At 43.1% G+C, this 26,951-nt stretch overlaps 3 protein-coding genes across 6 annotated transcripts in view; 2 read left to right on the top strand and 1 right to left on the bottom strand.

Moving 5' to 3' along the window:
* LOC140658720 (fibronectin type-III domain-containing protein 3a-like) overlaps positions 1-13,239 on the top strand; it is a 50,565-nt gene extending 37,326 nt beyond the window's left edge. For all 3 annotated transcript variants that reach the window (XM_072877442.1, XM_072877441.1, XM_072877443.1), the window contains 16 exons: positions 758-811; positions 1,501-1,622; positions 1,708-1,882; positions 2,133-2,219; positions 2,540-2,678; positions 3,237-3,305; positions 3,556-3,674; positions 3,778-3,883; positions 4,478-4,653; positions 5,468-5,581; positions 6,081-6,230; positions 6,593-6,873; positions 7,572-7,784; positions 8,522-8,688; positions 9,679-9,800; positions 10,632-13,239. In XM_072877442.1, the coding sequence (XP_072733543.1) occupies positions 758-811; positions 1,501-1,622; positions 1,708-1,882; positions 2,133-2,219; positions 2,540-2,678; positions 3,237-3,305; positions 3,556-3,674; positions 3,778-3,883; positions 4,478-4,653; positions 5,468-5,581; positions 6,081-6,230; positions 6,593-6,873; positions 7,572-7,784; positions 8,522-8,688; positions 9,679-9,800; positions 10,632-10,949 (2,412 nt within the window). In that variant the 3' untranslated portion in view covers positions 10,950-13,239. The remainder of the gene's footprint in view (positions 1-757; positions 812-1,500; positions 1,623-1,707; positions 1,883-2,132; positions 2,220-2,539; positions 2,679-3,236; positions 3,306-3,555; positions 3,675-3,777; positions 3,884-4,477; positions 4,654-5,467; positions 5,582-6,080; positions 6,231-6,592; positions 6,874-7,571; positions 7,785-8,521; positions 8,689-9,678; positions 9,801-10,631) is intronic.
* A 57-nt stretch (positions 13,240-13,296) lies between these two features.
* LOC140658722 (growth hormone secretagogue receptor type 1-like) lies at positions 13,297-17,579 on the bottom strand. The gene is made up of 2 exons (XM_072877444.1): positions 15,751-17,579; positions 13,297-14,604 (listed from the first exon to the last, which is right to left on the bottom strand). Exons 1-2 carry the CDS (start codon positions 16,505-16,507, stop codon positions 14,297-14,299), a joined length of 1,065 nt encoding a protein of 354 aa, XP_072733545.1. The 5' UTR covers positions 16,508-17,579; the 3' UTR covers positions 13,297-14,296.
* Positions 17,580-19,576: 1,997 nt separating this feature from the next.
* On the top strand, positions 19,577-24,708 carry TAF9B (TATA-box binding protein associated factor 9b). Of its 2 annotated transcripts, none has more exons than XM_072877439.1 (7): positions 19,577-19,598; positions 20,114-20,359; positions 20,765-20,901; positions 20,976-21,110; positions 21,913-21,994; positions 22,585-22,698; positions 23,160-24,708. In XM_072877439.1, the coding sequence occupies exons 1-7, from the start codon at positions 19,592-19,594 to the stop codon at positions 23,324-23,326; spliced, it is 888 nt and encodes a 295-aa protein (XP_072733540.1). In that variant the 5' UTR covers positions 19,577-19,591; the 3' UTR covers positions 23,327-24,708. The 2 variants fall into 2 exon arrangements, with proteins under 2 accessions (XP_072733540.1, XP_072733541.1); XM_072877440.1 differs by lacking the exon at positions 19,577-19,598 and adding an exon at positions 20,441-20,522 and having other exon boundaries at positions 19,778-20,359.
* The last annotated feature ends 2,243 nt before the right edge of the window (positions 24,709-26,951 follow it).

Raw genomic sequence — 26,951 nt, 5'->3', positions numbered from 1 at the left:
TAATTCAGAGGTCTCGTACTTATTCTAACCACCTCATCGTGAATTTCTTTGGCTAGTTTGTAGATTTAACTTTTTGAATCTGACTTTTGAATATATGCAGTATCTGTGAAGACTTGTGGGTAACTGTGCTTTCTTGTCTCTTCATGTTTTTCTTATGACTACGCTTTTACCTGGAAAATGGTTTATAGCTAAATGTCTTTAATTATTTAAATTATTTGTGTAATCTGTACTCAGAAAGTAAAGGTTGTTCCCAATTCCTATGTCATAACAAACACAAATGTTGCTCATCTGAATGCTTACCTTGCTCAGGCAGTTGGGGAACACAGAGTGCAAGAACATGAGGAAAAAAGCTATAAGAATATCATTTGCTTTATTCATAAAATAAAACTATTCATAAGTTCATATTCTAAACTATCAGAATTAATAGAAGTAGTATAGCAGCCTGGAGAGCCATCAGGAACGAGGAATTAAACTCGTTAAAATGCCTGCTGGTTTTTACCCTTTCTAACTCACTCACTGAATACGTGTATCTGCCCACAACAGAGTTTCAGATTATCACAAGTATGTTTGTGGAAGAAGAGGGCTGTTCTGTATGCCCACTGCAGATTCCTTTCAGCTCTATGCTAAGTATTGTGTTTTAAAAGGCAGTCGGAGTATATTCTATTCAATTGCTAAAATGTTTTTTTTAATGTGCAAAAATACTTACAAAAGTACAACTGTTTGATTTTAACTTTTTTCATCGTTTCTTTATTTTCAGTCCTCAAATGACAATGGTTCCAAAATAACTAATTTTCTTTTAGAATGGGATGAGGTAAGACCTTTTCTAGTGCAAAAAAATCATAATGACATCTGTAGACCAATTATACTTAAAAATACTTTTTGCTTAGGTACATCAGCTATTTTCAGTGCAACTGTGCAGACAGTTTTAAAGGGACAAGCCAATTAAAAGCTTGAATCAAATGACACGTATTGCGGCAATTCAAGTAGACAGTCCTTTCAGAGCCTCTGAGGGGACAGTGTAAAACTCCCTCATTTGGTTCTTGTCGTTCAGAGCATCGTTAATTCCTATGCTCTGTTTCAATGGGTGAGCATTTGGCTTGTATCTTCAATAGCTGTCACAAATATCACTCGGCTTTTGAACTTCGTACTGAAATGTATTCCAAAGCGATAATATACTTCAAAAATGTGTTTTGTTTTCAACTGCAGTCATTTATTACCATTTTGTCAAATCTACAGTTTGACAAGCCAAAAAAACCCCAGGTATCTGCATCATAATGTGGTGTTATTATCAAGCATGCTCAGGATTACTATCAGCATACTCAGTATGACCATGATGACATTAGCTTTTTATAGTCTTTAGGCTTACTCATTTTTGTTTAATTATTATTAAATTAGTGAAATGACACTTAGGAAAATTTAGAGTGAAGAAGTTGACCTTAGCGGGGAGCATACAGCCACCATGCAAAAAGTTACTCAGGTTGTTCTCACTTTTTTTTAAAGGGGAAGAACGGACCCTTCAAAGAATGCTACTACGGGCATCTGAAGCAGTATAAACTTACCAAACTCTCTCCTTCTACAAAATATTCTCTCAGATTAGCTGCTAAAAATGATATTGGAATGAGGTAACGAACACAGTGTATCATAGCACTTATTTTCTCATGAGCTACATCTGCTGTTGTTCATATTTTTTAAAAAATATTTTTCCAGTGGGTTCAGCGAGACAGTGACGTACTATACAGCAGGAATTGTCCCACCAGCCCCATCGCCCCCCGTGCTCGTTGAAGCAGGAGTGACCTGGCTGTCAGTGAAGTGGAGCCCCCCTACTGGGGTGTCTTCAGATGACTCTCTCACTTACAGTTTAGACATGGAAGAAGAAGGTTCTGTAAGTGCTGGCTTTTGTTATATGTGCCAAAGCCTGATATGCAGTAGTGCTTAAATAAAAAATTAACTCTGTATTTTACTTTCAAATAAAATGCTGCAAAATACCGCAGTGGTTGGCAAGTATTGCATGTATTAGTGAAACAAAGGTGAAGCTCAAGCTAAAAAAAAAAATTTGATCGATCTGATCTGGTTTTTATTTTATCATGGAAAATGAGTGACTGTGTTTTGTTCTTACTTTCCCTCCTTTACAGGGTTATGGTTTCCAGCCACAGTACAATGGAGATGAACTCTCATGCACTTTAAGAAATCTTAGGAGGAGTACATCCTATAAGTTTAGGGTTTGTACAGTATTTTGTTTCTAATTTAATTATGACTGTATGCTTTTCTGGAGTTTTAGCATTTTCATACAGCTCAGATGCTTTCTACGGAGACAGCAGAAAATTACCTGCAGTACTTTTGTTGTTATAATAGTTTTTGGTGGAATCATAATACAAATCAGATTCTTTGCACTACCTAATTTTGCTTTTAAATTGTTGTCTTTTCTGTTGTGGGGTTCTTTTTATTTTTTTTTTTTTTATGGAAGAACTTTATAAATAGCAGGATATTACTTGTCATTAAATCAAACATTTATTACATATTCCATTCATTCCTGAAACAGCTCTTTGCCTACAACAGTGAAGGAAAAAGTAGTCCTAGTGAGGTGGTAGAACACAGCACCAATCCTGACAAACCTGGACCACCAAGTAAACCAACTGTAAAGGGCAAGATCCATTCGCACAGCGTGAAAGTCACGTGGGGTAGGTTACCTTTTGTTAACGCCACATTCGAGCGCTGCTTATGTACGTACAGTCACTCAGTAACGCAGATTAAAAAACAGAGGCAAACTCAGGCTAATTATTTGTCTCTGCAGATAACCGTTATTGCAGGAGAAGTACTTAGCATTACCAAAAAATTGCAACTTGGTTTGTTTTGGGGCTGTAGTACAAAAGTAGTATTTTTCTTTATTCGTTTTAGAGGCGCAGTTAATGCTATTGGCTCTTGTAGTAGCTTCTAGATTTACTGTGATGCTGAAATAATTTTCATGTGCTCTTAAAAAAAAAATAAGAGATGATACCTGAAATTGGTAGTATTTTCCTAGTTACTCGTCTTCCTGGCATAATCACGTTTAATAACAGAAAAAACCGATTGTTCTGGAAGACGTATTGTGAACATATAAATACAGAGTTTTCTGTTTGAGTTTTCTACTTGAATGTATTCTACAATGAATGAGTATGTTCTCTGAAAAAGCTGATAACAAAATGATGCATTGATTTTAAATCTTCTGTGATTTATTTTAAGATGTTGATTTCTTTCAGAACCACCCAAAGATAATGGAGGATCAGACATTTCTAAGTACTGTTTGGAAATCTCAGAAACGTCAGTTGGTAGGCATTCATCTTTAAGTACTAATGTGGCTTGTGTACTAGTTCAGCGTACTGATTCGCTACTCCTTGCTCTAGCAATTCCTGTTCTGTTTTCACATGTGTATATTGTGTTGTACATGTTCTCTGCGTAACTGATCATTCAACTTTGATTCTGTGGCTTGACTATCTTCTTAATAATTGTGCGAGAGAATTTTCAAGGTTCATTTTTGCAAAAGTTTTGTAGTGTAAAGTATTTTCTTTCTTTCCTCAGGAAGTAAGTGGGACACCATATACAGCGGTTCCCAGAGGGAACATGTATGCGATCATCTGAAGCCTGGCACTTCGTACAGAATGAGAGTGTATTGTGTCAGTAAAGGTGGTGAAAGCCAGGTGAGAAAAATAAGAATAAATTTCCTTCTGAAAGCCATTTCTATATCTTTTAGTGAAATGTTGTGTTGTGTTTCCACTCTAAAATAACGTGTATTACTGCTAGGCTTCTGATGTTATGACTGTTACGACATCAGCTGTTCCTCCTGGACCGTGTCATGCTCCATGCCTGGCAGGCAAAGCTAAGCCCAAGGAAATCACTTTACAGTGGGGTAAGCTCCAGTGTTTCTGAGCAAAATATTTGTCTGATTTTAAATGTCAGAACAAAAATGAAAAATTGTTGAACTCTTCAGGGGAAAAAAAAAAATCTATAGATATAGTCCGTGTCCTTAGGTTTTGGGTTTTTTGAAGATGACCAAAGCTTGCTAACCACCTCTGGTTTGGTGATGCAGGGGTGTGCAACGATATGGTGAGACTTAAGCAGACATAAATGTCTTCCAGTGAGAAAGCTTGCTGACTGCCTCATTACTGACACGTTTGGGAATTTAAAAATCAACCCTCCTTTTCTCATTTTTATCTCACTAAAGGCGGTAATCAAAAAGTAATAGATACGCTGGTTTTTGAAGGAAATATGTGGAAAATATCTGGAAAAAACTGATGAAGGCCATCTTAAACTAATCGGTATCTGGGGGGAAAAAGCAAGCTTCATAAAGTGTTTCTGCTCAGATATATGATAAAAGCTTGCACTCTGACTTTTAGAATTCATCTGATTCAGCTTTTACCTTGAGAAGGCTGATTAGAAACTATTTAAAAGAAAACGTGCTTTGTGAAATTAATGGGGAAAAAAAATTCTCTTTATTTCCTAGGCCCACCATCTGTAGATGGAGGTTCCGACATTACAGAGTATATCATAGAGATGGCAAACTCTGAACAGGATGAACGCAGACAAGTGTATCAGGGTCCAGCATCCGAATATGTAGTAAATAATCTACTTCCAGGGAGAACATATTGCTTCTGGATACGAGCAGCAAATAAAGTTGGGGTAACCACTGTGCTAATGAAATCAAGTTGGTTTGGTTTTTTTTCCACAAGAAATAGTAATGATACTGTTGTCTTACAAGCCTGATGATATTTTGTAGCTTCTGTGTCCTGCCGTAGTTCTGTTGAAGGAGCAAAATTTCTTACAGCATAAAAAATATGATGTAAAGAAGATTCAATAAATTAGGGCTGAAGGAAAGACTGAGTGTCCCTGACTAAGGCGATGTTCACTGCGTGTTGCATTTCTGTTGTTGATTACTGAGTTTCTGTCAGTACCGAAGGTAACTAGTCCAAAGTTAGTGCTAGCCATTCTCTCACTACTTTTAGTCATTTCTTTGGCTGCAGCGTAAACCCTGCATTTCTGGCTGTGAATCACCGCTTAACGTTTGTACCTCAAGAAATTGCCTTACGTTTTATAATCAGCATAGACTCTGCAGATTAGTGGTGGAGGAGTAGTATTGTGTAGAGAGGGGTGTGTTCAGATAATGCCAGGTTTGAAAAAGGTTGGGATAAATGTGGGTTGCATAAAAGTCTTTCTCAAACAGTACCCAGCTGCTTCTGGAAGCCAGATCCTGACTACAGGGGAAGGAGGAGTTACAAAACCACAGCAGTGGGAGTTGGTGGGAGGATTACAGATATCCTGTAGGCGCAGGGCCAGTTTAGAGAGTAAACTACCTGAAAGGAATTTTAAACGGTGCTGTGAAACTAAGCACTGAACTCTTCTATTTATTTCTCTATCAAGTTAAAAAGAATTTGTTTTCTCTTCAGTTTTTGCTCTGCTGCTGTTGCTGTATTCATGCGGTCGTATTTTCTTGCAGTTTGGCCCTCACTCTGACAAAGCAGAGATCTCTACTGCTCCAGGACCCCCTGATCAATGTTGCAAACCCCTGATAACTTGTAAAAGTGCAACTTGTGTTGTAGTTTCATGGGAGGTAGGTTTTAATGATTTTCAGTAATACACAAAGTAATATCTGGCTTTTAGAATTCTAGTGACACATGTATGATACACAGAAATGGAAGAAATAACAAATGTAGGGGTGGAATATTTTGAGCACGTCTCTTCATAGAGGTTGGTTTTGTAAATTTTGCCAGCTGTGAATTTCCATCTTAACTGAATAAATGATGACATTTAATCCTCCTCACGGTATGGTAACTAGTATATAATATATTTAATTCTTCCAAGTGGTAAGAGATTGTGAGTCATTCGAAATCCTGGTCTGAACTGTGTTGTTGTTACAAGACGTGTCTAGATGGAAACCTTTTAACAAGCTGAACATAATATCATGCCCTTGGCTATGGTGGAACAGACCTCAGGTTTCAACCCCAGTGCTCCTGTTCCGATGTTTGTTCAGCGTAACGAGAGATCACACTTGTATGGTGAACGTGTGTACGTGCAATAGCTGAAGGAAAATTTGTCACTTAAACCCACAGAGTCCTGCGTGCAATGGTGCAGAAATCAGTGAATACAGACTGGACTGGGGACAGGTGGAAGGATCAATGCATATCATTTACACCGGCCCTTGCCAGAGCTATGAAGTAAAAGGTCTCACACCTGCAACCACGTATTATTGCAGAGTCCAGGTATGAAAAGCCTTTTGTCATGTGTGTTACTAAGCAAATGAACAAGTACATACAGTTTGAAGAAAAACTTCAGCTAGAGATGAATAAAATTATGCACTGTCACCTACTGATGCAATGTAGAAGGTAATTGGTAAAAACACTTTCCCTTTTCCACCAGTCCCTCCCAACTACATGTTCCTAGGAATGAAATGTAGATCTAGTGTTGCATTAAATACCAGACATTTTGCCATATTTACGTTTTATTTGGGCGATTTTCCATTCTCTTCCAAATTGCTTTTAATAACATGCAAAAAGCATGATAGGTGGGACTGCCTGCTTAGAAAAATGGAGATTCAGTAAACAATACGCGGTCTCTCTTTCAGGCTGTGAATGTCGCGGGGGTTGGGTTGTTTGGCGAGACTGGTGTGGTGACAACCCCTGCGTCAGTGCCTGCAGCGGTGTCAGTACTGCACTTACTTGAAGAAGATCAAATGGAAATTTCTCTTCCTTTATCAACGTGCCTTGCAATTCAATGGGAAGAACCATGTTGTCATGGGTCAGAGATCACTGGATATAATATAGAATATGGGGAAAAGCAGCTTGTAATTGTTGGAAGAAATACGAGCCATGTTCTTGAGAATCTGCTGCCTGACACTCTGTACAGGTAATAATTAATCGTTTTATTCTGAAACCACATTTGTAGGATTTTTAGTCAGTAGCTTTGAGGATAAATTTTTAGAGCAATTTTTCATTTGGCTTACAGACTGTTTGCCTAGTTTACTCTGCAACTCTGAAAAAATAAAATAAAATTGTCATATCCAGAATCAAACCATGATGTTTTAGCAGCAAGAGTTAAGATTGCCGTGTTAAGATTAACATTCTGTCTCACAGCCAAGGCTTTATTCCGATTTTTCTGGGTTTAGAATTTTTTATTCTGAAGCAATGCATGTAATGGGATGATCCGTATCTCACCGAAAGAGGATGAACGTACAGATAAGAGCAGAATAGGTGTTCCTGTGTTGCATGCTTAGGCTTGGTTAAAGCTTAGTTCAGATTATGGATCTTCAGTGTCAGTGGGAGGCAAACAGTTCAGGTTAGCGTGGAAGACCTGGGCGCTTGTTCACTGAACAGAATAAACCTGAACAATGCTGAGAAACACTGAAGCTTCATTATGTTGAAAACAATGTAATTATGTTGGCTTGTTGTGAAGTAATTATTTTTATAGTTAATTTCTAACTGCATTTTAATTGCTTTATTGTTTGTGGTTATATTCTTTACGAACTTTAACTCTTGCTTTATTACCTAGCATTTTTTCAGGACCTCAGTAAATTAACCATATAGCTGCTCTTCTCACATTTCTAGAATCAGAATACAGGCCATAAACAGCTTTGGAGTTGGTCCTTTCAGTCATTCCATTAAAGCCAAAACGAAACCACTACCTCCTGACCCTCCTCATCTTGAATGTGTGGTCTTCAGCTACCAGAGCCTTAAACTGAAATGGGGTGAAGGTCCTAGCAGAGCTTTAATTACCAACCCTACACAATTCAACTTGCAGATGGAGGACAGGTTTGGCAGGTAAGATAATCAGCACCTTAAGGATATTGTTGCTTTACAACTTCGTATCCGGTTTTTTAGACGTTTTAAGTATTCTCACTTCTGCTTGCACTAGTAAGTCATTTGGGCATCCCAAGGTTTGCCCCTTAGTTTGCATTTTTGCATCACATCTTTCAACCAGAAATGCTGTTAATAGCTGTGGCACTAGTATTTACTTGTAAACAGTAAATACTATTTACTATTTAAATAGTAATATCTTACCATCTTCCTATGTTGCCAGTTTTTTTCTTTTTTGGAAATTCTAAAATGAAGTCCAGTTTGCATATAAGAAACATGGGGTTGACAGCTGTTCTTTAACTTGAAATTACAGCGTATCTAGTATATACAAGGGTTATTCTCTTGATTCAAATCAAGAGTTTGGTCATGTCGTTTCAGCGGTAGCCTGTGTCTGGATGTAGCTCAGTGCCTAGACAGGTTGAATGAATGCTTTGTGAATGTGAATTAAGACTTCCACTGCTGTGACTGGGGGGTGTTGCTGATTTAATGCACATCATGAGCATAAAATGTTGATGACAATACCAGAGCTCAAGCTGCCTAGCATTCGTTGTGCGCGTATGTAGAAAGCTGGGGCACCCGGAAGGTATTGTCACTTTTTTGTACTTAAGGTAGATATGAAAATGTTCCACTTAAGATATTGACGTACGAATTTGTGATTACTGAATAATACTAATTTGTATACATTCTGGTTTTTCTTCCAGGTTTGTTACTGTTTATAATGGTCCTTGTCATACATACAAGGTACAGCGACTCAGTGAATCCACTACATACTATTTTAAAATCCAGGCATATAATGATGCTGGAGAGGGGGAGTTTTCCGAAGTTTACGCTTTCACTACAACTAAGTCTCCACCCGCATCTCTTAAAGGTGAGCTTACGCTGCGCTAGAAACTTCTGCAAGCCATTTACGTACTAGGTCAAATGCTAAAACCTGACTCTCTTCCCAGTCTAGCCTCTTTCCAGGGCCTTTGTGGGACAGAGAACAGAAACTAGCTGTGGTAGGCACCATCTTGGTGTAAGAAGGGCTCTTCTGGTGTAGGACCAGCGTGTGTGGTCGTCATCTGCACTGTAGCTCTTCCACCCCGACAGTGAGGATTTCCTCTACCCATTTTCAACTGGAAGGCAATTTTTTCAGGGTTATCTGTCATTCGATATAAGTTACAACAGTATGTTAGGCAAGTAAGAACACAAATAATTCCTCTGATCTTCACTTTCTGATACAAACATTAAAGATTGCCATTAGAGGTCATTCTGAAGATCAGAATGGTGATTACCTGCCAGAAAATTAGTTGACTCGACCATGTTTATAACATGTAATTTCAGCTCTGGAGATGCATGGACATAAATGCTGTTTCCTCTAGTGATTTGACAGCGCTTGCTCATCTGTACAAGTAGTAGGCGTCAGAAGCTCATCTTGTCAGCTTGAAAAGACAAGTGTAACCTACAGATACTACAATGATCATTTTTTTTAAGCTTATGTCATTAAATATAGCGAAGAAAAGGAAAGAATGAAACAAATCTTAATTGCTTAAAGTTATTTGAGTGACAGTTACCTCTACATCGTTAACAAATATATTGGAAAAAAGTTAAGCTTTTAGATTTACACTGCCCAGTCGCTTGTGTTAGAACTGAAACATTTTCAATGGAAGACGTACAAAAGCAAAGCATACTTTGAGCCAGAGTGAGAAAACTTCCTTGTTGTCACTGAAACTAGTGCCCATTTGCTACATTAACTGTGAAAATGAGTCACTGTAATAATTGGTGATTTTGGCCATTTTCTTCTGGTTGAAAAAACAAGAACATTTGCAGAGGCCATTGTTCTCTTTTTCTAAAATGCCAACAAATAACTTTTTTCTAGCACCCAAAGCAAATCAGCTGGAAGAAAACACTTACGAAATCACATGGGAACCTTTACAGCCGATGAAAGGAGATTCCATTGTTTACATCCTTCAGCTTGCTGCTGGGAGAGAGTTTGATCAGGTACCTTTTATTTAACATAACGAACTTGAGGGTTTTTTACTTTGAGAAATTATTGCAAAAAAGGATGCCTGTATTTGAAGGTTCAAATTCTGTTTGGTGATGCTCGTGGCAGGGATACTTTTCATTTCGGCAAGGGACTCAATTTACAATTGTGATTCCCAAGGTGCTTCATTCAGTCTCTTGGTCGGTTCCTCTCGGTGAGGCTTTAAGTTTGCGATGGGTGAGGACGGCTTCCAGTAAAGGCTCCTGCCGTTCTGCCTCTTCACGGCACCGAAGGTTGCCCCAGGTTAAAGATCACAAAGTCTCAGTTCCCTGTTGACCCTTTGCTTGTACTGCAAATGACTGCGAAGGCGGGCTTGAGAGTCACTGGGAGAGTTGGTTATCTAGAAATGGGTTAACGCTGTTTTAGCCTGTTCTCCCAGCATTTCCCTCGGCTCTTTTGATTCTCGAGTCTTACAGTCTATGGCATCACTACCTTTGTTAGCCATAGCCAGCACTTGCCCCGCTTTAGCGGGGGAGGTATACAGAACAGTAGTTGTGCAGAACGATTCTTTCTTTTCTTTTTTCTTCTTCCGCCCCCCGCCCCACCCCCCCCCCCGAGCCTCAAAATCCAGGTCTGCCAGTGTGGGCGTAGCAGGAAGTTTTGGATTATTCACAAGAAAATAAATCATAGATTCTCTAGAAATAAAAAGCTGAGATTTTATTAAGTTGGCTTGAAGAGGCAGTGGCCAGCGCTGCGTGTGCTCGTAAAGCGGAATGGAAAGTGTCGCGTGCCGTTTGTAAGATGAATCCCATGTGAAGTGGTGTTCTCTCTCCTCTTCTTCTGACTAGGTGTACAAGGGACCAGAGACTTCCTTCCGTCTCACAAGCTTGCAGACAAACTGTGAATATCGGATCAGAGTCTGCGCTGGCCGTCAGTCCCAAGACTCTACTGGATCACAAGAACTGTATGGACCGTATAGTCCCAGTACAGTGTTCTCATCTCAGAAACAAGAGCTGGTTCCACCGTGTGCCGATTTGACGACGGAGTTGGCAGAGACTAAGAAGACATTACGTGAAGAGCGCTTCATCGCTATCGTTCTTCTCTGCGGATTTGCAGTGGTTGCTATTTTATTTGCTGTTGTTATTCAGTACTTTGTGATCAAGTAGACGAGAGCCTATTCAGTACTCAGCTTTTTGTACAGAAGCTATTTCGGGTATTTATGGTTAGTTCTAATTAAAATCCTAGCTGGAAACGTATAGTTACATGCGTTTCCACTTTTGCTGCTGGCTAACAGTGAGGCTGGGTTGGCAGATCCTTTCCAAATACTGAACACAGATTTCTTGTAGAAAGGGTAATCCTGGGTCCTCTGTAATCAGGGTTAGCTGTTAATACAACAGCAAAAAACTGCCTTATCGTGCACACTGGTGCGTGTGCGCGCGCGCTCTTCCTCTCTCCGAATTCAAAGCAGGGCCCTTTGGCCAGTTTGAGAGTGAAGGCATTGATAGAACGAGTCCTTTTCAAGTACAACTAGAGCAGTGGTAGTCGATCCGCAGTGTTTAATCAGGTGTTGTAGTTTGGTATACAGGAAATACAGCAGCACAAATGCTTAAGCTTAGAGCAGTACTGTATTGCAGAACATTACTAGAGCATACCACATTTAATATACTGTAGAAGGAAAGCAGAATATTGACTTTGACTTAGTGATATTACTACTTTACAGTTATTTTAATGTTTTGGATTCAGTAATAATCATTTCAAGTGTTAAAGTAGAGGGGGGTGCCAGCATTTTTAGAATTTTAATCAAAACGCTAGACAGAACGTTGGCAGGACGTAATGTACATACAGCGAAGGCGTTCGTATGTAACACTGCAGAAAAGGCCCCTTTTGTATTGTACATTTCTGAATGAAATGCTTTCTGCTGTTGGTGAGCAGCTGTTGGCCCAATCCACATTTCACTCTCAGTGCCTGAGAGAAAAGTAATTTCCTGTGCTTCTGATTAAATCTTTGCAGTGTTTTCAGCAAAGCACAGGTATTGTCTTTAAGGAGAAAGAGTGCATTTATGATAAATGTTACACTATTTGGCTCAAACTGAGCAAATGTTTTTGTACTATTATTAACCTAAAAATAAAAAGTTCAAACTGCTTTTGGATGCCCTTCTAACTTAATCTGAATCATCAAATTGTACATGAAAGAACTCTTTTTAGATAACATTTATACAATGTTTTAAATGACTTGCTATCCCAGTGGTAGCAGCTTCACATTCCATTGTTTTCTAGATGGGAATGTTCAGCCTGCTATGAACTTTTCTGAAACTCGTCCTGTTTGTCTGGGGGGTATTTTTGTGGACACTGTGCACTACATACGACTGTTCTTGTTAAATCTGCTTGTGAATACCTAACGACGAGTCTGACAGCTGTCTTCTTTGTATCAGCCGTTGTGAAAGCTGCAGCTCGACAGATTTCGAACACGTTTCAGAATGGGTCTTCCCAACAGCATTTGGAATATGCCATAGAAAGGTAGATTTAGCGTATTTTGCAAAGCCTACGGCTACACTTTATATACATCAGAGCAATGCACTTGTACGTGGAATGTTGGATGTGATAGTGCTACAGGCTAAGTACTTCCAGTAATTAATCACTTTAAGGGTCTTTCTCCTATGGCAGTTGATGAATACTGTTGCGTTATAGTTTGAGGCATTGTGTTGTATTTCAGATGTGGAAAACCTAAATTATGACGTAGTATTGCTTAATACTCTTAAAAGTAGATTTATGGTGCAATCTGAAATTAATCTTTTCAAAATGTACTCTTCATTTTGTACTCTATTTATTTTGATTAAAAGTCCTGGAAAATGTATGTTTGAATGTATTGTTCTACTTGTAGCAGAACTTTAAGTTAATCATTTATTATATCATAGAAATCTCTCCCTCCAGTGTTGGAAAGAGTTTTATACAGATATTAGTCTTTAGTTTGCAGAAGAGTTTACAATCTGTCTTTATTTCTCTTCATAGTCTACTTTTAGCAAATAAGACTGCCTTCAGCAAATCTCTATTGCCAAAGGGTTATTTCTTTAACTCTTAGAAGGAAGTTTGTAGGGGTTCATTTGGCAATAATATTTCTGATCATTTTAAAAGATAAATTAGGATTGCAGAGTAAATACTAACAAGTCATGACTTCTAAAAAAGTGAAAGTTCTTTTGTAATTGCCACAAAATATTCATGTTTCCAGAAAATATCCGGGAAAGCCTACCGCAATACAGATTTTGCATCCGCTGTTATCCATTCCAGAACGATATACCCTAGCGGCATTAATGTATTAGGTATCTTCAGTCTTCTTGTATTGTAATTTTGAGGTATCTCAAACTTATGTTAAAGCTGCCATGCATTGTATTACTAAATTGTAACTATCAAATAGATAATATATTTAATACAGCCAATAAATAATACAATTGTATTCAGATTTGACTACAGGGTTGTGTGTGTTTATTCTGGATTTGAGTCTTACTCAGGAGCCATCATTTTTGAGTAGTACAGAATTTAAGGTGAGGAAACGCATTTAGCTTTGTTACTAAGTGTCATTAAGGGCTGCCTTAAAAAAATCTTTCTGGAAGAAAAGTTGTTTGTGGGAACCGTAGCGCAATGCTGTGCTCTTCTTTTCCAAGGGCTGTGCCAGTCGGGGGACCAGACAGTGCGATTTCTTGAACCCTTTTACGTGAGGTCTTGGGACAGCCCATGAAGGGGTGGTCTGGACTCGGTGTTTGCCTGTTTCACAAACAAGGGAGATGGGCAGACACCTTCCGCTCTTGTTTCCCTCCCCAGCGATCGCCCACATGTGTAATTTGTCCCTGGTCTGCTCTGATGAGCTCTAAAGGCAAGGATGGTTTCTTGCCATAGAGCTTAGCAGAGATGGGGAAAGACTTTGCAGAAAGCTGGGTGTAGTTTGAATAAAGAACAAGATAAAAGATTGAAAATGAGGGAAGCAACTCAAGAGACCTGAGGGGTGAGCAATAAACCAGTCTGTAGGAAGAAGGCAGCATGTTCATAGTGCCACTAAATGAGGAATTTCTTATCGCTTTCCTTTCACGTACCTTACCGATTGTATTTCATGTGCTTATTTGCTGAGACCAAGCAGCTGGCCTGGCTTTAGCCTCTGCTTTATCTCTCTTGGCTTCTGTGGGAAGAAAGTAACTTGAATTATGTTTCACAGGTCTGTGATTAACAAAATGTCTGGTTCTCAAAAACAGAGACAAATCCTTTCACAGGAGCTTTGTGGGCAGTTAAGCCTGACAACGTGGCTGGTCAGCTCACTGAAGAGAAGAGCCCAGCCTCTCCCCGTGCCTGCCCCTGTGTGCAGGAATAACGTGAATCGACTCAAACCTTACTAAAACATTCCAAACCTGCCTCAGGAAACAAATAGTAGCCAAAAGGGCAGCCTTAAAACTTGTTCCAGTCTCCACGTGCACCATCTACCTGGGTTTTAAGCCACAACACTGCTGGCTTGGGTTGTGAGGATTAAGTCAATGCCGAACAGCTGACATGAAAGAACCAAGTTCCGTACCTTCCAAAGAAACCTTTTCACTCCTGGTCAGGCTCCTGCAGCGCCGAGTTTGCTTGTGGTGTAGGATTTTGCTCATCGCTTTCCTATATTTGTGTGACATGACATTGTAAAGTATGGGGTTTATAGAAGCCCCAAGGTAGAAGAGAAGCATGGCAATGAGGTTGAAGTACTGTGTGAGGTCATACAGGATTACTTCACTCTGGGCGAAGAGGATGCGGCCGACGTGGAACGGGAGCCAACACAGCACAAAGGCCAAGACTACGACGGCTGAAGAGGAAGAGAGCATGCTTCAGTTGTCTTGAGCAGAGTTTATTCTGCCTCTTTAAACTATTTAAGGACCAAGATGTGAGCTTGCTAAGTTTAACCCAGCGAAGACACCTCCTGCCTTGCTTTTGTGCAGTGGTTACTGGTAATCTCAAGCAACAAGGACTTATGGTTGCACACAAAATCAACTGTTTGCAATTAAAATAGGGCTCTCTGCACCCACGTCCAGTGGAGATAAAGGAATGGAATCAGGCTGTGGCAAAGCAGCCTGTACTTAAATTAAGGGCTACTGCTCACTCTGGGCCTGAAAATCTGAGTCGCCATTGGCATCCTGCGATGGGTATCGGAGGGGAAGGACCAGGGACACGGGAGGTGGGGGGCCTCTCTGGGTGGAAGAGGGGAGCAAACTGTACCAGGAGGCACTGAGGAAGAGGATGGAAAAGCAGAGCACGCAATAAGCAAATAAAACCTGGCAGGAAACAGCCAGTGGAGAGCTGTGGTACGTTTTACTGAAGGTATCTCCAGTTGTGGGTGCTGCTGCTTCCCTGCTGAGAAGGGTTTCTGGTGGGGGGGGCTTGGGAGGGAGCGATCAGAGCGATGGGGAGGGGACCCAAAGCCTCCTGGTTTCAGTGTCTGCACCAAGGCACAGGTACCAGCTGGCACAGGATGAAGATCACCTTCAAGTAAGCCCAGACAGGTGGGTTGTTGCCATCCTGGACAAAGCCACAGTCACTAAGCTTGCGAAATTTTGCAGGGGAAATGGCTTTAAAACCTTTCCTTGCCACAGCAGGGGAAGTGCCTGGTCTGGTTTCAAGTCACAGAATTTTCTAATTTCTTTAATTTAATCCCACAAGGTCAGAGATGGGGGGGGAGGACATGAAGAATGTGATCTCAAAACAACCAAAAGCCACGCTGATCTGCTTCCCCGCCGTGCAGTAAGATCCCTAGCCTGAATACCATGCAGTCGGGGACTCCCCTTCTTACCAGAAAGAGCCAGGAACACAAACTAAGTGTAAACCCATTGATTTTAAATTGGTGTAACCCTGTGTGTTTTGTCCATCCTCTCCATCATGCCCCGCATGACCGTACGCCCCGTGGGAGTGATGAAAGAGGGCAGCTCTTCAGGTTGGGTTTCTAAAATACTCTTACCCAGCATTTTGACAGTCTGCGTGTGGGACCTTTTCCTGCCCGCAGCCTGGCAGCCCGGCAGCCGCTGCCCGCTCCGCCAGAGCTTTCTGCAGATGAGGCCATACAGCAGAGTCAAGCAGAACATTGGTAGGAAGAAATAAATGGTGGAGACCCAGGTCATCGTCTCGAGCAGCCCCGTGCGGGCCACGCGCTCGATGGACCTGCACTCCCGGCTCTCCTGGGGCTGGCTGCCATTGGGGTGTTCCACCCCGAAGAGGAAGAGGATGGGGCCGGCGCTCAGGAGGGAGCAGCCCCACAGCGCCAGGATGACCCGTTTCACCCGGCACTTGGTGATGGTCGCTTTGGCTTTCAGGGGAAAGCAGATGGCAAAGTACCTCTCCACGCTCACCGTGGTGATGTGCAGGATGGTGCAGTACGTGCACGTTTCGCTCAGGTAAATGAAGAACTTGCAGAGAAAATCCCCAAATATGTAGGGCTTGTACTTCCAAAGGCGGTAGAGGTCCGAAGGCAGGCCAAGGAAAATTAGTGTGTCTGACAGCGCCATGCTGGACAGGTACATGTTCACTGTCGTCCTCATCTCCTGTGAGCGTCTGAAAATGACTATCGTTATCAAATTCCCGGAAACTCCCACGAAAAACAGTACAATGCAAATTATAGTCACAGGTACCAAAATATGGATGTCAAACAAAGAAAAAGACTGATCTTCAGAGGAGTCTGTGTCATTTTGGAAATAGCTGTGATTCGAGACAGAGCCCATGTCTGGTTTCAAAGCTGAGGGCAGGGCTGGCTTCGTCTTCCCCTTCGATAGAAACCTGAGTCACGGTAAGAGAGAGGCATGTTCCAAAGCGAGTGTCCAAGCACCAATTGTTTATGCAAGGATTCTTACGTGATCAGTTACAAAGTCAAAATTATGTCCATAACCATTTAGCCGATGAAGATAAATACCCAAGTGCCGATTAGTCCATTTTACGAGAAGCGAAGGAATATTAGATTCACACATACAGCATTTGCCAGACACAACCTTTTAAAACCATATTGACCATTATAAAATGATATTTACCATGCCGATATTTACCCTTAGCTTCGCAGTGGTTGGAAAAGGGACATTTTTTACATTTTCTTTCAAGTTCTGTGAATCCCACTAAGTGCATAGAGCCGGGTCGGGCGGCAGGGCTCCGGATCGATCGTGGAGGAGCTGCAAGGAGAGGCAGTCCCCCCAGTGAGAGCCGGACGGGAACAGCCTCTCAGACGTGCTCAGCGGTTTGCCAGAACCTTCCAGCATTTGTGAGCGCCACAAGTGGAAATCTTTAGGCTGAGAGGTTTTTCTTGAGGCTCCGCCGAGGAGCAGGGAGGCTCGCAGGCGGTCACCGTGGCTGGCAGACGCAGGATGCTTCACCTGCAGGATGGCTTTCCTGCCGCCGGTGACGACGATGCTGTTGTGCCAGGAGGTCCCCGGGGTGCCGGAGTTCCCTGGCACGCGGCACAATTTCTGAGGAAATTGGCTGGGGCCGCTTGACTTTTTTGCAGCCGTTTCCTGTGCTGCCCATTCTGCGGTCATCCATCTTCCTCCCTCCACCTACACACCGCTAATGATGCTGCGCTAAATACGCACTCCCACTCCGTTTTTCTCCTTACCCTGCAAAAAGTGCCTGCAGTTACCAGGTAGGGTAGAACAGTTCTTTGATACTGGAAATGTAATTAGCCCATTTGGGCCAGTTACATAATTTTCCATCATTCTGTGTTTACTTAGGGCCTTTCCCACTTGAGCTCCTCCCCGGCATATGCCGCCGAGTGAGAAATTTTCTACTGACAGTGCTTTAATGACATTATTAAGATAGGACGGGAAAGCCTTTATTTGAGCATCAGTCTTCAAAATGAGACAGTCTGACACTTAGCCCTCATTTACTTTCCACTTCAGAAAAGATCAGCGATTATGAGCTGGAAAGCGCGGGGGAGGCGAGGGGAAAAGGGGCCAGCGTGAGGAAAATCGCAAGGGAAGGCTCCGGGGAGCTGGAGATTAACTGCAGGCAGCTGGAGGGAGCAGGGACACTCGGCACCGGAGAGGCTGCGTACGCCGCTCGGCTCGACAGCGGGATGTGTCCGGCCGCAGTCCTCAGCAATTCCTCCATAACCCAGGAACTGGGGCGCTGGCCGAAGCGAGCGGGGTACCCGCTACAAAACAAACCTCCTCCGTTTTCCTCAGAGCTCTGCTCTTTGCCGTTTTTCTTGTCTGAAGGACGATTCAAAAGCCAGCATTTTGTAGAGCCAAATAGCGTGGGATTTGGGCTTGAAAGGTCAGTGCTGAACACAGTCACTGCATTGTGTTGACAGATCCCGGGTTCTAACGTTAGGGAGGTTGCTGCTGCTGTTTCCAAGAGGCAGAAGCGCTGGCTGTGGTTTGGTTTTTTTTTTCAAGAGACTTAGGCACCTGAACACCTCAAAAAAAAAGAAAAGCAGTCTGTGTGCCAAGCTGCACCTTAAACACATCTACAAAACCTGTCTAAGAAGAAATCCCCAACACTTAACTCTGCACTGGTGATTTAAACGGCACACCCTGAGCGGAGCTAAGCCCCGGCCAGCACGCACTCGCGTGGGCTGAACAGCGTGCGGCTGTCGTCCCTATTTATTTGAGCAGATCGCTCCCAGCTGGGAGACAGTTGCCTTTGATGAATGTCCCCGGTTCAGCAGTGGCAGACGGAGGAGTCAGCCCTCGGCCTGGCCACGCCGTGACCCAGTTTCCTGTTTTCCAACGCTGAAAGAAACCCCAGTGTCTGGGCAGAGATGAAGGGTGACTGCTCTTTCATTCGGCCGACGCGCGGTGCCTCCGCGGCCAGCTGAACGCAGGCATTCACGGCACGGCCGTGCCCCAGAGGACTGGTGGTGGGGAGGAAGCTTTCACGGCCAGGCAGACCGGCTCCAGCTCAGCTGCCCGCTTGGAAGGCATTTGTGGCCTCGGGGACAAATATCTCCCCTGTGGAAACTGGCTCTCCGTGTCTTCCCCTCGCCGCTGGTTTCCAGGCAGAAATGCTGCAAGCAGCCGCAGCTCTTGGTCGTGCTGCTCAGCCTGGAGAGTCACCTCTGCGCAGCAGGGTTGGCGGGGAGGGCGGTGACAGCACGGACAGGAGATCTGGGGGGGCAGCAGGCTCTTTGCCTGCTCTTGGGGGTGAACCCAGAGCCCTTCGTCAGTACGAAGTAGCTTTCTTTTTTACTGCATCGAGAATAAATGGCAGTGACGGCAGCCGGCCCGATGATGCCAAGTTTCAGCCTGATCCACAGCCTCCATCCAAGTCCACGGTGGAAGAGCTCCCCTCCACCTCTTCCCTAAAACAAGGGAAAAAAAGTGGGTTTGGGTTTTGTTTGTTGTCTAAGGTCGGTGTCTGGAATTCATCCTCCGTTCCCCCCTCGCAGGATGTTTTTGTGTAATATACTCTGACTCATGAAAGTCAAATGACTTGGACTGTAACGCTACAGTGCTTCCAGCCAAAGAGCCTCAGCAGAGGCATTCTGGCCGCCCGCACCTCCAGCCCTGGCACGTGCTGCTGGAATGTTTTGCAACGCATTGCAGGGGGATCAGAGGGATCACAAGTTAACAGCTGTTTATTTCTTCTTGCTCTCAAAGGAGGTTGACCCCTCTTCCCCGTTACATCCGCCGGTCTAGTGCGGATATCGCATCTTCCTCCAGACCTTGCTTCGTTTGGACCGTCATGGCTAATGACAACACTACTGCAACTTCTTCTGGTGTGCTGCTAATCCCCCTGTTTGACAAAATCACAAGAAAACCCTTTCTTTTGGTTCTGTTCTGGCCTCAGAAAGAGAGAGAGAAACTTTTGATGAGGCTTGCATGGAAGGTATGTAGAGATCCTTCGGCTGCTAGGAAAACAAGCTTAAAAAGTCCTGCTGCCAATACTCCCATTTTTCTTTAATCTGGGGAATGCTGCCAATTTAAAAAGTGGGCATCAAAGTCGTTAATGAAGTAACATACCCTTCTGCTTCATCACTGGACAACCGGCTGGCGTTAAGACTGTTCGGCAGCACGGGGGACAGGGGACAATTCCCCGAAGCCATCAGACTTGGTCTGTGCCCTCGTGTATCACTCTGTCTCCGCAAATATTTTTATTACAAAGAACTTCTGCATGACAGAACTGTAGTTGTTAAAAAGCAGGATAAAAGCCCTACCTAACCCAATACCGGCCTGACCTGGGGAGGGAGCGCAGGGGCTCACTCCACCCACCGTGAGGGCTGTGCCTCCCCGCCCCGCTTCCCGCCCCGGGAGGGGGGGACACCCGTAGCAGCCGGTGGACACCGACCCCCCCGTTTGTGCCGTGGCTGTTAAAGGCCCCGAGGCCTTTTTGCTTTGGCACAGGCAGCAGGAACGGCACCGCCAGCGCTGGACACGCTGCCGCCGGGACGCGGCCTCTCCCCCGCAGCGCTGCCGCGGCCCCGGCCAGGCCGCGTCTCCATGGCAACCCCGCCCCAGCCGCCCTCCCGGCCCCCGTAGCCGCGCTCGCGGCTCCCCGGTCACGCGACCGGAAGCGGCCGCCCGCGGCGAGCGGAAGCGATGGAGCCGGCGAAGATGGCGTCTCCCAAGAGCGCGCCCAAAGACGCGCAGGTACCGTGGGGGGCGGCGGGGCCGGGGCGGGGTGGCGCGGGGCGGGGTGGCGGAGCTGAGCGGTGCCTCTCCGCCCTGCAGGTGATGGCGCAGATCCTGAAGGACATGGGCATCACGGAGTACGAGCCGCGCGTCATCAACCAGATGCTGGAGTTCGCCTACAGTGAGCGGCGGCGGGGCCGGGCCGGGCCGGGGGCTCTGCCGGGGCCGGGCAGCGCGCAGGGAAACGCCGGGTGGGGAAGGGAAGTGGTGTCTTCAGGCCTGGGGGGTTCCCCCGTCAGTCTTTAAAAATAACCCTAGAGGGAGGAAGCAGTGTGGTCTTTTCCAGTGACAGCTGGGTGGGATCGGGGAGGAAAGATCTATTTCTTCTAATCCAGCCTCAACGAGAGGTTCTGTTTTTCAAAGGGTACGTGACTACCATACTGGAAGATGCAAAAATTTACTCGAGCCACGCAAAGAAATCCAGTGTCGATGCAGATGACGTGAGGTTGGCGATCCAGTGCCGAACAGACCAGTCCTTCACATCTCCGCCTCCAAGAGATGTAAGTAGAGCTGTAGGGGTAATAACAGCCCACGGTAGAAAACTGCAGATGGGAATGTAACCGTGTCTCTCCAGTTCTTGTTAGATATTGCAAGGCAGAAAAATCAGACGCCGTTGCCGTTGATAAAGCCTTATTCTGGACCCAGGCTCCCGCCTGACAGATACTGCTTGACAGCTCCCAACTACAGGCTCAAGTCCTTGCAGAAGAAGGTGAGGGGTTTGCCTGCGTTGTTTGTCAGGAGCGTTCTTGGAATTACGAGTTTTCCACACCTCTGAAGGATACGTGTGGGCAGATGTTGACCTGTGCGCATCAAAATAGCGTTTGAAACTAGGTCAGTGGTCTTTATCTCTAGGAATTTGCAAGAATTCGTACTGTTGGTTAGTTTCAAATGCAAAATGTGTTTAAAAAATGCATCTGTGAATCTTTTTAGCCTTAAAGCAAGATTGTCGAGTTGAGTATCAGATTGTAAAAGGCAAAAGTAAGGCTTTAGTATAGATAGTAAAGGGTGTTTTGTACTTATGCCTTAGTTCTTTCTGCTTTAGAGGGAAGAGAGAAGATTTACTTTCTTTGCTGGAAAACGCTGAGTCTCTCCGTGTGGGGGATTTCATATTTATTTCCCCCATTTTAAAGAAAGAATTTTAAAAGTTGAGCTTAAGGTGTTGACGTGGGACGTGCCTTGGTGCTAGCTGCAGAGTAGAAGAATAATGGTTGATTAAAATGTGCTAGTTATTCTTTCCAGTAGAAACTAACCTGATTGACCCGAGCGCTGTTTGCCAGATCAGCTGTTTGCCGATCTTCGGCATTGTGGCACGCCCAGGAGCTCTCCAGCTCGCGCCGGTGCCGATCACGCTGTGAAGAGTTCGAGGATGTCTGTGTCGGAATACAAATCGTGTATTGTCGCTGTGAAATGGGCTCCCTGTGGTTTTGTAGGAAGAACCGTTTCTTCTTCTCGTGTTAAGAACTTGAATTAATTTCTAATGGGGTGCTAAACTGAATATTCTCTCTTGACAGGTCTCTTCCTCGGCAGGAAGGATAACAGTCCCTCGCCTGAGCGTTGGTGCTGTGAGCAGCAGGCCCAGCACTCCTACTTTAGGTAGGAAACAGCTCAGTTGGGGTTTCCCATCTTGATTTTATGAAGGAAAAAAATAATGAGGAGTAATTTAAAGCATGCTTCAACCACTGAGGACACGTTGGGTGCCACCTGAACTTGGTATCGTTTGATGGCATTGGAAAAATTAAACTAATTTCAAAAAGATTATTGTAATCTTTGATACGTGTTACTGACATTCTGTATTTTTATTCCTATATTTGTGGTAACTTCTATATGTGAAGAGACTATTCAAGAAACTTACATAAGTTTGAGGGTTTTTTCCTCGGTGTAAGCATGACACTAAACTACAAATAGCACTAAATAAAATCCATTTTTAAATGTTCACAGAATTTACCACTGAGCATGTGCACTTACGTATTAGTGTGCGTGTTCGTTGCCTAGAATTGCAGAGGTCTTGAGTACACGTGCAGTTCTGCCTGACAATCTGCCTCCTGTATATCCAGTGTGTTCCTAGGTGCTCCCGCTCCTTCGAAAATAACAGGTTCCACTTGGAAAGCAAACTTAACGAGCGCAAGTATATTTTATTTTATTTTTTTTAACTTAGCTTTTGACTGAGTTGGTTTGAATTTCAGGTACACCTTCAGCACAAACTGTATCTGTCTCAACAAAAGTTGGCACTCCAGTGTCGCTGACGGGTCAGAGGTTCACCGTACAGATCCCGTCCTCCCAGGCAGCAGTCAAGTCAGGTAAAAGGCAAGCTGCAAAGATCAGCAGCGCTTTTTGGTGTTCTTTTTAGCAGAACGGAAATGAATTTGTAGTAATAATGTGGGAAATTACTTCACCTCTTCTGTTTTTTAATATTGCTAATCTTTTGTGTCTCCTTCCATAAGGCAGGCAGCCTCTCGCTGGTCGTTCCAGGAACTTCCAGTTTCAATTCCTATTTCTAGCACAGTGGTGTCAGCCGGGACGTACGGCGTTTCGGGCAGATCTCCCTTACACCTTAACTCTCTCTCACTCTTGTGCTCACCCCACTGGCATTTTCCTGTCTTTTCTACTTTGCTCTCAGGATCACCCCAGGGTTTTCTGCCCGGAATGTTCTAGCAGCACACTTCTTTATTGGGTTGGAAGTTCTGTTTCAGTGTGGGAAAATCAACTGTCATTTTTTTCAAGCTTTTCATTCGATGGCTTATTTTTTTTTTCTCCACAGCCACACCAACTACTCCGACAGTTCAGAATGTTCTAATTAATCCTTCGTTAATTGGACCAAAGAACATTCTTATTACTACAAATATGGTATCATCACAGAACACATCTAACGAATCAAATCCCTTGAAAAGGAAGCATGAAGATGATGACGACTACGATAACTTGTGAAGAGACTGTCTGAGCCCCCTCCCTTCTTCAGTGATTCATATTGAGTCTGATAAAGTTTTTGCCAAGAGTTCTTTGTAAATGGTGTGAGAGCGTGTAAATACTCTGTTAGCCTGCGGTTGGGTGTGGAGTGAGAGAGAGATCGTCGCCTGGGGAAAGAGGAAGAAGCAACTAATCTTTTCCTGTGGCCCGTAATGTCTTTTGAACCGCAGCAGCGATGGTGAGCACTGGTCACTGTAACACAGGAGAACGGTCTTTGCGTCTCTTGTGTCGCCTTATTTCTAACAGACCTGTCGGTCTCTCTGAAGCCTGGTGAGTCAGGGCTGGTCCTACTGCCCCGTGCCAAGTAAAAATAATTTTTAGAAAACACTGGGTGGTGAGACACAGATACTCATTTCAAATAACATCCAAAACGGAGTCCTGGGCGAGGTGGGATGTCGCTGGGGAATAGCAGCCTTGTTTTTTTCCCCCAAAAAATATATTTGCTGCTTCTAGGTTGTGTTAGTTGCATACACTGTTCTCCGTGTGCAGTTCCAGTGGGCGTGAAGATTATCTCTTAACAGTAGAAATGCAGATAAGAGGTAGAGCAGGGGTTTCTGGAGGACACTTACTTAGGCTGACCTCCGGTGCCCGTTAATCCGTGGTTTCTGTTGGCCTTGATGCCTACACCAGTACCCACAACTCAAAAGTTAGAGAAGAGGTAAAACCCCAGCCAAGATCTGTTCTTTATTTATTTCCAAAGAGCTGCACCTCCGTCACTCATCATTTCGTTAAGCTTGTGCTTAGAGGTGTGTTGAATGAAACGTCACCGTCATGGGGCACGCAGCGAAGGGCGCATCGCCTGAGCTCGGCTGCGAGCGCCTGACTTGATGCCTTGGGTACCTGCAGATGCTTCTGTGGTGTAGCAAGATCCCAAGTCTGCTCTGCTAAAAGACTGAATAAATTTAATGTGTTTTTATATCTTAAATGATCAACCAAGTGGTGTGTGGTTTTGAACAATGTCTGTGGGTAAAGGCTTTAGCTTGTACTGCCCTTCCTAATGCATCTTTTCTCAGGCGGAGCTTGATGTGACTTAGGCTGGGAGAGCTCTCGCACAGATTCTGGCTCAGCTGCAAATGCAAAATCGCTTTCCCACTAAGGCCCTTAAAGGTTGACAAGTAATTTAATATACCAGCTTTTAAAATGCTAGTTAAATGAACGCTGCGCTGCTTTCAGGAGTGAAGTGGACTGAGGCCCCCCTCGCTTTGCCCCAGGCTGGCTCCTCCTGTGGGTTCTGAGGCTGCGGTGTCTGTGCTGCTCTTTGTAACCGCTGCGGTATTCTCAGTTTGCTTTTTTGTTGTTGTTTGAAGAAACGCTGAATAAAACTCACTTTTCACTGTGGGAAAAGGAAGCGCATAGGAGCGACTTGTTGGTGTGAAGGTTTATGTAAAGATTGAAGAAAAAACCTATTCCTGGCAGCACGTTGGGCGGGGAAAGCGCGTCGTGGGTGCTGCGGTGGCCCAGGGGGACGTGTCGCGGAGGGTCCCCAGCGCGGTGCCGGCAGCGGCAGAGACGGGGGGTCCTGGCCTCAGCCCCCGCAGAGATGGCGTTTCTGTGTGTCCAGGTAGAGGGTTGGTGTTACGCACACGTATATCTGTGTGTATAGGCATGGCAGGTGGTTTTTATATCTATCTATCTATATATCTGTATGTGTACACACACACACATATATAATTGTATAATACACTCTCAAACTCTCCCAGACAGCTATTCTTTTATATATATATGTAGACAGTATATATAGAATATAGTGTGTGTATATAGAGAATATAGAGTAGTTAATTATGCATGCACATAAACACAGCCACCCTTTATATATAATACGTTATACACTGTATCTATTAATACATTGTATTAGACACGCACATGCATGCAGGCACTTATTCTTTTATATAGATAAACATTTATACAGTCTCAGGCACCCTTTTTATATACATGTTTAGCATATACAGCGTACGCCATTTGACAACATATATAATGTGTAATATGTAATTTTTTTTATTATACAGATCCACACTCTCACAGACACTATTCTTACATATATACTATTCAAATATATATCTGTATAAATAAAACTATACAATATCCTCTCACACCCCCCCACTTTTTAAAATACTGAATACACATATGTGTTTGGACATACATATGCAGGTAGGGTTAGTTTACACACTCTCTAGCTCTCGCTCTCTCTGACAGCTATTTTATATACGTATATTTATACTCTATAAATGCACACACAGTCTTAGGCACTCTTTCATTTTTATATGTAAGTATAAAATAACTACATAATATATAACAAAACAGTATATATATATTTTATATATGCCATATGTTATGCATCATGGAGTCTTTTATTCATATTTATATTTGATATTATATATACATAATTATTATATATTGTATATTATATATACTTAAGTATTAAAGCATTACTTATAATTATAGATTACACACACATATATATATATATATATATAAAAAACAAACCACACTGCCTCGCACAGGCTCGTACTCTTTTATGTGCACATATATAGCTGCACTGTACAGCCTCAGGTACCCTTTTTCCATATCCGCTCTCAAAGAGGTAACGTACACCGGCAATACCTGCTATAGCTCCCACACCGCCTGCGTGCATATACGCAGCCCCACACTCTCTGACAGACGCCTGTTCTTCTATCTAGTGTAATACTGAACAATTATATTATAGCGGCTGTTTAAATATTTACGAACCACCACACACAGTCACTCTCATGGAGACATCTATTTTTTTTATATACACATATATTTGTACTCTCGCCACACGTCTCAGCGAACCTATATATATACACACACACACACACACACACACACACACACACACACACACACACACACACAAAATACGTGGCACATAATACATAATATTACTATATGATGTGTAACATAATAATATAATCTAGCGTATATAATACATATATAGTGTATCATCTAAAACAGCCCTATGCTTTTACATATATATTTATATTTTTATACTCTATGCACACATAGTCTCAGACACCCTTTCATGGGGGGGGGTTTATAGATAAATTAAAGTATATGTATTAAAAATATATTCAATATGCAATATATACTATAACATAAAACGTAATAGAGACCATGTAACACTATCTTACATAATGCGCATATATCATATAGCTTATATATAAACCACATATTTTATATGCACATTTTTGTGTGTCTGTATATTAAAAACAAAAACCAACAAAAACGAACCACAGTTGGACTCGATGATCTTGAGGGTCTTGTCCAACCTAAATTCCAACCTAAATGAGTCTATATTTATACGTTCTCTATACACACAGCATCAGACAGCCTTTTATCTATCTAAAACATATAACTTCTTATAGTACATATAATCTATAATATAGTCTACTGTATATATAAAATATATATCCACACTCAACGCTCACGAACACCTATTCTTTTATATATGTAATAGTCTAATATATGTATAAATAAATTTAGTCTCACACACACACACACACACACACACACACACACACAGAGTGACACGTAGTCTTATATACATATGCTCAACAAAGCCACACGC

The sequence above is a fragment of the Ciconia boyciana genome, chromosome 12 (genome assembly GCF_034638445.1).
Source record: "Ciconia boyciana chromosome 12, ASM3463844v1, whole genome shotgun sequence".
Classification (NCBI taxonomy): domain Eukaryota; kingdom Metazoa; phylum Chordata; class Aves; order Ciconiiformes; family Ciconiidae; genus Ciconia; species Ciconia boyciana.
This window is presented reverse-complemented; position numbering and strand designations above follow the sequence as displayed.